General features: G+C 47.3%; 1 protein-coding gene across 1 annotated transcript; it reads left to right on the top strand.

Moving 5' to 3' along the window:
* The first annotated feature begins 7,125 nt into the window (after nt 1–7,125).
* Nucleotides 7,126–7,563, top strand: LOC138113720 (putative uncharacterized protein FLJ45035). The gene has a single exon (XM_069022336.1). It carries the CDS (start codon nt 7,126–7,128, stop codon nt 7,561–7,563), a length of 438 nt encoding a protein of 145 aa, XP_068878437.1.
* The last annotated feature ends 593 nt before the right edge of the window (nt 7,564–8,156 follow it).

The raw sequence follows: 8,156 nt of genomic DNA, 5'->3' as shown, positions 1-8,156 counted from the left end.
TCTGCTTTCACAAAACAACAATTTCCTGAACATTATCAGTGAGTCTGAACCTTCAGATGTTTGAAATCCTGCCCACATGTTTGATGATGTTGAATTAGAGGCACTGGGACATCCCTGGGGAAGCACAAGGACTTGAGAAGGAGCAGTGTCTGTACAAGCAGCACCTCTGTGAGGAGCCTGTGGGAGGAAGGTCCCCACACACTGTGCACAGAGCAGTCGTGGATTGACTGGGAACCTGGGACTGGGAACTACAGGGCTCTGGCAGATGAAGCTCTTGGAAGGGCAGCGAGTCCGAGAGTGCTGGTGCTCTGGCCTTGAGGGTTCTTCACTCCCTATGGTTCACAAACTTCCATAAGGCAAATCCCCTGGTCTTGAGATGCAGCTGGAGAAAAAAGCCAGATTCTGGAAATGATGACATTTCACCAGGACAGCCCAGGTGAATGCAGTAACAGGGAACATGACTTTTTAATGCTGCTACTGCTTGCTTTTTTCACCCTGGGTTAAATAAAGCACTGACATGCTTGGAGCCTGGCAGCAGAGAGCTTTCCCAGGTGCCATTGTGCTCCTAATCGTCTTTTTTGTTTTTATTCATCATCAGCAAGTTGTCTCAAGAGAGTTTTATCCTTTGCTATTTTCCCCTCACACCCATTCCTAAGAATCACTCACTGACATGCCCAGAGCCGAGCTGAAGGCTCCTTCCTGCTGCCATCTCCAGCCACGGGGCCTCAGCACACACTGCTGCTCTCTGTCTCTTTACACAAATGATGAGACACATAAACCCATTTGCTGTTGTAAGTCCGGAAACATAACCATCAGTTCTTCCTGGCATTCAGAGCAAACAAAATGTCTTTATTGCGACTCATCCAGCCACACCACTTGTCAGTTTTATGAGCTTTTAAAATAACATCTAATGTTAACTTGGCAATGAATCTGTCTTAAGACACACAACCCACTCATGTTTTAGTTCCTCTATTAAAGAAAAATATGTATGAATGCTATTGGAAAGCATGGATCAAGCTTTTTGGTATCCCATGGAGTACAAAGAAATGGGAGCAGGAGGAAAGGGTGGTGGAATGCCGGGCAGGTGTTCCTCTGGGCTACAGCATCCAACAAGTATTTTATCTTGATCCAGCTGCCCAGTAAAGGGGGACAAACACACCATCGTGGAGAGCCTTTCTGTTTAGTTTCACCGTGTTTATTATAGAGAATGGGGATTGTTTGCCTTGAAAACCAGGTTTAGGTCAGGTGGTAATGGTTTAACATTTATGTGATTTTTGGACCTTTATTGCACTGTTAGAACCTGATTCATGGATGACCTTCATGCATGAGCCCAACTTAAAGCATATCAATAGTCCAATTGATCTGAATTTTAACATTGATTATGGTGGGGTGAGGTGCTCATCAGTGTGACTAAAAGTAATATGCAGTGTGCCCCCATTGCTCTCAAGCACAAGAACAGGATTCCAATTGCCTCTTGCTGGAAAAATCGTGATGTGATATGGATTTTAACCACTTGTGAATAAACTGAAGTTCAATGGATTTATTTTGTTCTTACTTGCACATCCACAAAAAATATATGTATTTTTGTGTTTCTACAGTTAAGAATGTCACTGGTTCAGCTTAATTCTCTCCTTGAAAAGCAGATTTCTGGAGTGGGCCCAAAACCCACTCCTGATGATTTTTCTCTCCATGGCTGCACACATTGTCATTCACGCCGATGACACGTTACCCTCTCACTTCAGAAGAGATTCTTCTGTAGCACTGAGTCTGATTACTTGTGACACAAACTATGTTATCTATATAATTAAGTGCCCTTGTGGGTTAGCCCGTGTTGGGAAGATGCTGTGGCCCTTAATGAGGAGAACAGACAAGCAGAGGACCCCAGCCCGAGGGGGAGGTGAAGTCTCCCACGTCTGCCTGCTTTCGTCCAGCTGAAGATGCCAGCAGTACAAAGGAATTTACCTTTTCCAAAGTGCTCTGCAAACATTAATTATTCCTGCAGCCCCCCAGGAAGACATGAACTGGGAGATGTCATGGTGCTCCTGCCCAAGTTCACTACGGTGTGCTGGACTAATCCTAATCCTAAACCTTAAAGCTCATCTCATTCCACCCCTTGCTATGGGCAAGGACACCTTTTACTTGACCAGGTTGCTCCATCCAACCTGGCCTTGACCTTGGTCACTCCTCTGAAGTCTGAATAGTGAATCTTTTCTTTGACCGGAGGGGCCAGCAGTGGTGGGACAGTGCTGGGACTGTGCTGGGACACTGCTGTGGATGAAACTGGGGAGGAAATCCTTGTTTTGAACACCACTTCAGCCTTGAGTCATATTTGTGAGGCTTTCATGCCTGAGTGTTTGGAGGATGGGAATACAAAGCAGGGTAAACACAGCTGAAGCAAATTCATTAAACATTAACGCAAATATTTGCAGAGATTTTGGTTCACAGCCTTTACAGATTTCCAGAATTACAGTAATGGAACATGGGCACATGTTCAGCCAGCAATGGCGAGACAAAGGAAATCAGTCACTGAAGAGACAGATGAGGGTGCAGAGGGTGACTTCTGAAGCCACTATGGACAGGTTGTCCTGCTCCTCCCTGGGGAACAGCTCCCCAACAACGTGTCACCCCTCCACAACCCTCAGCTTCTTGTTCACTGCAAGCAGGAGACCGTTGGAGCAGCCCAGGAGCAATCTGCCACTTGGGGAGCTCATCTCTTGAGGCTTAGAAGAGAAGCTGGTGAAAGGAGAACTGCAGCAGGGCTCTGATGGGCAGGGCACGGGATACAGAGGCTTCTGTGGGGCAGAAGCCCTGGCTTTCCTCCTCCCCAGGAAAGAGAGAGCTGGCTGATAGGGAGAGGCATGAGAGAGAGAGGGGAATGTTATAGGGAAAAGAGGAAAGAGAAAATTTGCCAAAAATATACAGATAAGTATAATTTTTTTTTGCCTAATCTTTAGGAATGGGGTCAGCTGGGAATCAGCTGCTCAATCATTTCAGCCAGCAGTTGGTCAGATGATTTTATTACTGCTCTGATGGAAGGACTAAAGCCTCTGAAGCAGAAGAATGATGGCCAACATTGACTCAAACATTCTGTTGAGGTTTTTCTCAGCTCCTAGTTGCTGAACTTGAAAACATCTTCAGGAATATTCAGACTATCTCAAAATCTTGCAAAAGAGGTTGGGGGCGGTGGAGATGGGGGGAAGCATCATGCCATGACTCACCAAAATACCACCAAGGCAAAGTATGATTTTTCTTTTTTTTTGCTCAAGCCAAACTGAGGTGCAGTAGAGGCTGGAAGGAAGATAAACCCAGGCACTGCACATCTCCGTCCCTTTATCTCTCTGCCATGATACAGGGCTGGAGGATCAGTCTTGGCATTACAAGAGATCCATGTCAACATTACAAGGTTGCCTTTGTCCCAGAGCAAGCAATGTCCATGAGTAAAAAGAACTCATGTTGCCATGTCACTCAAAATTTTTAATATATATTCATCCTTAGAGACCCTTCCAGCACCTAAAGGGGCTTCAAGAGAGCTGAGGAGTGGTTTTGGGCAAGGGCCTGGAATGATAGGACAAAGGGCAATGGCTTCCCACTGCCACAGGACAGGGATAGATGGGATACTGGGAAGGAATTTTTCCCTGTGAAGGAGGTAAGGCCCTGGCACAGGGTGCCCAGAGCAGCTGGGGCTGCCCCTGGATCCCTGGCAGTGCCCAAGGCCAGGCTGGACATTGGGGCTGGGAGCAGCCTGGGACAGTGGGAGGTGTCCCTGCCATGGCAGGGGTGGCACTGGGTGGGCTTGAGATGTATTTTGGTCCCTTCAGCTGCAGCCTGGATCTGTGTCTGTTTGCTCACTGTGTAGCTTTTGCCAGGCCATGTGTAAATAAAGCTATTTCCAAGGCATTGCTCCTGCTTGGGGCTAGAGGCTGGAGCTCTGTTGGCCTGCACAGCCAGGCAGTGGGACAGGAACTAACAGAAGTCACCTGAACATGTTAGGGAGGGATGTTCTCAGAGCCTGGGATCGGATATTTCCCAAGTAAATCACACAAGAACAGAATTATGTATTCTATGATTCCATGTTTCCAAGAGAGATGCAAATTGAGACATAAGACTTCTCTCTGTAATATACAATAAAAATTCAATGGCTGGCAGTTGACATAAAGCTTATAAATATGTTTTCAAATAAGTACAACAGCCATGAGATCAGGAATCAGTAAGTCATAATGCATTTCAGCACAATACTGATGAACCCATTTTTCTGGCACATATGAAATAACGAGCTCATTTTAATTCTTTATAGATAACAGATAACAGCTTGAGAGGCATGTGCCGTGCCATTCACTTTTATGGCTCCATCTCCTCCACACTTGATACTCCCATGACATTGGGGTCTGCAGGAGAGGGTGGGTTGTGCATTCTTGCTTGCTTTCCTCCTCCTCGCCACTATGCAATGTGGCTATTGCTAAAATCCCAACAAAATGAAGCAGCCATTTAGTGCATCAGAGTAGCAGCTGACTGATGTGGCCACACGTTATGTTGTTAGTAACTTTTCTGGAATTTATTTCATTTATCTCTGCTTTATATCTCTGCTGTTGCTCTCTAATCATCACTCCCACAAGGCATTGTGTTCCTATTGAGGCAGCAGCTAAATGAGCTGAGAATTAGATCTATATTACATCAGCAGTGGGCACTGCAGATATTACCAACACATTAAAAGAGAAATTCAAATGAAACAAACAGGAACATGTTCTTTCCTATTCCAGAAATTGATCCTGATTCCACAGCTGAGCAGTGTTCAGGAGGAAGAGATGAGCTTTGTCACAAACAAGCCGTTATATGAGATCATTAACTGAAATAGGATTACTGCCACTCTGTAATTTCATTTTTCTTTGTCCTTAGAAGTTTGACTAGGCTGGGAAAGGATGGATGCTTTGTTGTGGCAGTACTTTAAGGCTCTAAACTGTGGAAGTCTTGGTTGTCCAGGGATTATAACTTTGCACGTGGGGCAGGCCCTGGAGGTGCCCCTGTTCTTGGCACAGACACTGGGCTCTGCGTGCCCCTTCACTCGGCAGGTAATGTGGGAGCAGGGCATCCGCTCCCCCCTCCCAAAGGCACTTGTCGAGGGAGTGGCCAGAGCAGCCATAGCCTCTGCTGAGCCCTGATGCTCCTTGGCAATTCTGTAGGACAAGTCTGGATTTTGGGAAATTATATTTATACTGATGGATGACATTAAAACTACTCTGTGTTAAATGTAAAATAATTTGATTCAGTGGTTAATTCTGCTCATTGCTTGAAATCCAAATAAACCCTGGAGGAGACATAAATTGGAGAACCAGTCAAAATGTTCATTATTGTAGCCGTGAGGTGTGCAAGGGATTGGACAGGCTTCCTGCAGCTCTGATGGTGAGACTCCTGCTCCTGAGGTTTGGAATTTCACATCACTGTACCCTTTCAGAAGGACTTGGTGATCCATTGGACTCAGCTGGAGATGACCAAACTAGAATTAATGTGAAGGGCCAAATCCTCACCGCAGGGTGGTGAGGGAAATCAGCTTCACTGGGTACAGCTGAATGTGCAAGACTTGAGATCTGATACATTCCAAAGTACAGCTGGCTGTACTGGCTGCAGTCAGTAAAAATCACTCAAACCAGCCCACTTCCAGCTAGGAGTTTGGGAATTAATGTTAGCTCTGGATCTCACCTTGTACAGGGAAATGAAACTCAGAAAATCCTGGTGTACTCCATGACTGCAGACTCAGAGGAGCAGGCTCTGTGCAGTGCTCTCATCAGCTGCAGGATATCGCTCTGTTCTGTTGGGAATATGCAACGCACTTGAGCAAAAATGTCTGGAGAAACGAACCTGGGATGCTTTTATATAAATCATTACCATATTGTAAGAAAAATTACACTCAAAATAAAGTTAACATGCAAAGTCTCCTGTTATGCTTGCTTTTCATTTGTGCAAGCGTTCACCTCACTTGCCTCAGCATCCGTAACCTTTTCTCTCTGCTGCAGTAGCCATACCTGTGTGGAGAAAGAGATGGTGTGTCCAGGTGGGCTAAGTCTCTGCTCTGCTACTTTGGTTTTATACCTGAGAAATGCTTTGTTGTTTTCTTTTTTAAAAAACAAGCCTGGCAACCTCAACCCCAGCCAGGGAGGTCCCACTCGACTGGAAGTTCAGAAATTGATGCCCATCTATGAGAAGGGTTGGAAGGAAGGTCCAGAGAACTGCACTTGGATCACAACAACCCCAGGCAGCACTCCAGGCTTGGAGCAGAGTGGATGGAAAGGTGCTTGGTGGAGAAGGACCTGGGGGTGTTGACAGCAGCTGAACATGATCCAGTGTTGGGTTAGCGGTTGGGTTCAGTGATCTTAGAGGTCTTTTCCAGCCTAATCATTCTATGATTCTATGATTCTACTTCCCCTTGATACATAAAGAAGCTAATGGACCAGATCCTTCCACTGATCTATTCCATGGCTGATACTGGTTTCAGAGGTTTGACAACTTGTCCTGGTAATTAGAATGACAGTTGAAATCGAAAGGAAGAGAAGTTTTTACCTTTCTTTTAGTAGCATAATAAATGCAGAGATCTAGAGATGGTCAGGTACAAGTTTGTGTCTCATAAAAGTGGTGGCAACCAACTTAAAACTACTCTTACTTTACATGAAGAATAAATATCTGTTGAATTCACTGCTGAAAACTGATCTGGGTCATTATCAGTCTTCAACGCTCATAATAAGTACTAAGAATTTTCACACAGCTGTGGAAAATATTTAAAAATATTTAAAATTATTAGAGAGAAGCTTCAGAGCATAAATTCTCATTTCATGACAGTAGCTTTGTTATGCATTTTTTCTTTGTTAACAGTCAGCTGAGGGGATTTATACCTCTCCTTGTACCTCCTCATGGGACACTTTAGGAAATGGGTGCTGGAACAAATGCGTTGGTTTTGCCTGTACAGCCTGGAAACTGGGACGGTCTTGTAAAGATAAACTTGTGAAAAATAGAGTGATTAGGCTGCACAAGTCCAGCCCACAGGGCAGAATTCCGTGCCTGGTGCACCCTGCTGTGAGCGCAGACGATGCCGCTGCCAGCAGGGTGACTCTGGACTTCTCACACCACAACGCCGCGATGCCCTTGGGTTTCTGCTCCAGTGCATGCCCGGTGCCGCCTGTCCGGTGCCGCAGCTGTCCGGTGCCACCTGCCCGGTGCCGCCTGCCCGGTGCCGCCTGCCCGGTGCCGCCTGTCCGGTGCCGCAGCTGTCCGGTGCCACCTGCCCGGTGCCGCCTGCCCGGTGCCACCTGCCCGGTGCCGCCTGTCCGGTGCCGCAGCTGTCCGGTGCCACCTGCCCGGTGCCACTTGCCCGGTGCCGCCTGCCCGGTGCCACCTGCCCGGTGCCACCTGCCCGGTGCCGCCTGTCCGGTGCCGCCTGTCCGGTGCCGCAGCTGCCCGGTGCCGCCTGCCCGGTGCCGCCTGTCCGGTGCCACCTGCCCGGTGCTGCCTGTCCGGTGCCACCTGCCCGGTGCCGCCTGTCCGGTGCCGCAGCTGCCCCGGCGGGGCTGGCCCTGAGCGGGGCTTCCATCCGCGCACGGCTCTGGCTGCAGCCTGGGCCAAGCTGGAGCTGCGGGGCCGCCGTGAAAGAGCAGCAACCCAGCATTTCTGCAGAACCCTGGAGCGGTGCCAGCCGGGCACCAGCAAGAGGTGATCACCGTGGAAATGCGCTGGGCCTTTTTCCATCGCCGGCGGCTGACTGCGGGAGGCGGCTGCGGCCCTCGCAATTCTAGCTCTGTCCAAGGTACTGGGAAGGTTTCAGGCTTTACCGCCGTCCTTCAGCTTTGGACAACCATTATCTCTAGTAGGACAAACACATGATGTTCTATCTCACCCCTGAATCTCCACTTTTGGACTACAACAAAACTGTAATTTTGTTTATATTTACTGACTTTGGCAGTCAGGAAATCCTGAGAGCAGGAGCATATCTTGATAAACTTAAATAGGAACCTCTAAGACTGCACGATTAATTCAGTTTTGGTGTGAATTCAGTAATGGTGTACAATAAATCTGACCTGAATGTAGCAGAAAGTAAGAGAATTCTATATTAATGTTTTCTAATAGGTTTATAGTTAAATAAATTTTGTGAAAGCATAGGGGTCTCATTGTTA

This window comes from Aphelocoma coerulescens, chromosome 8 (assembly GCF_041296385.1).
Source record: "Aphelocoma coerulescens isolate FSJ_1873_10779 chromosome 8, UR_Acoe_1.0, whole genome shotgun sequence".
NCBI lineage: Eukaryota > Metazoa > Chordata > Aves > Passeriformes > Corvidae > Aphelocoma > Aphelocoma coerulescens.
This window is presented reverse-complemented; position numbering and strand designations above follow the sequence as displayed.

Bases quoted from the DNA above. Each gene is read 5' to 3' on its own strand.
- LOC138113720 (XM_069022336.1), top strand. From the start codon at position 7,126: ATGCCCTTGGGTTTCTGCTCCAGTGCATGCCCGGTGCCGCCTGTCCGG.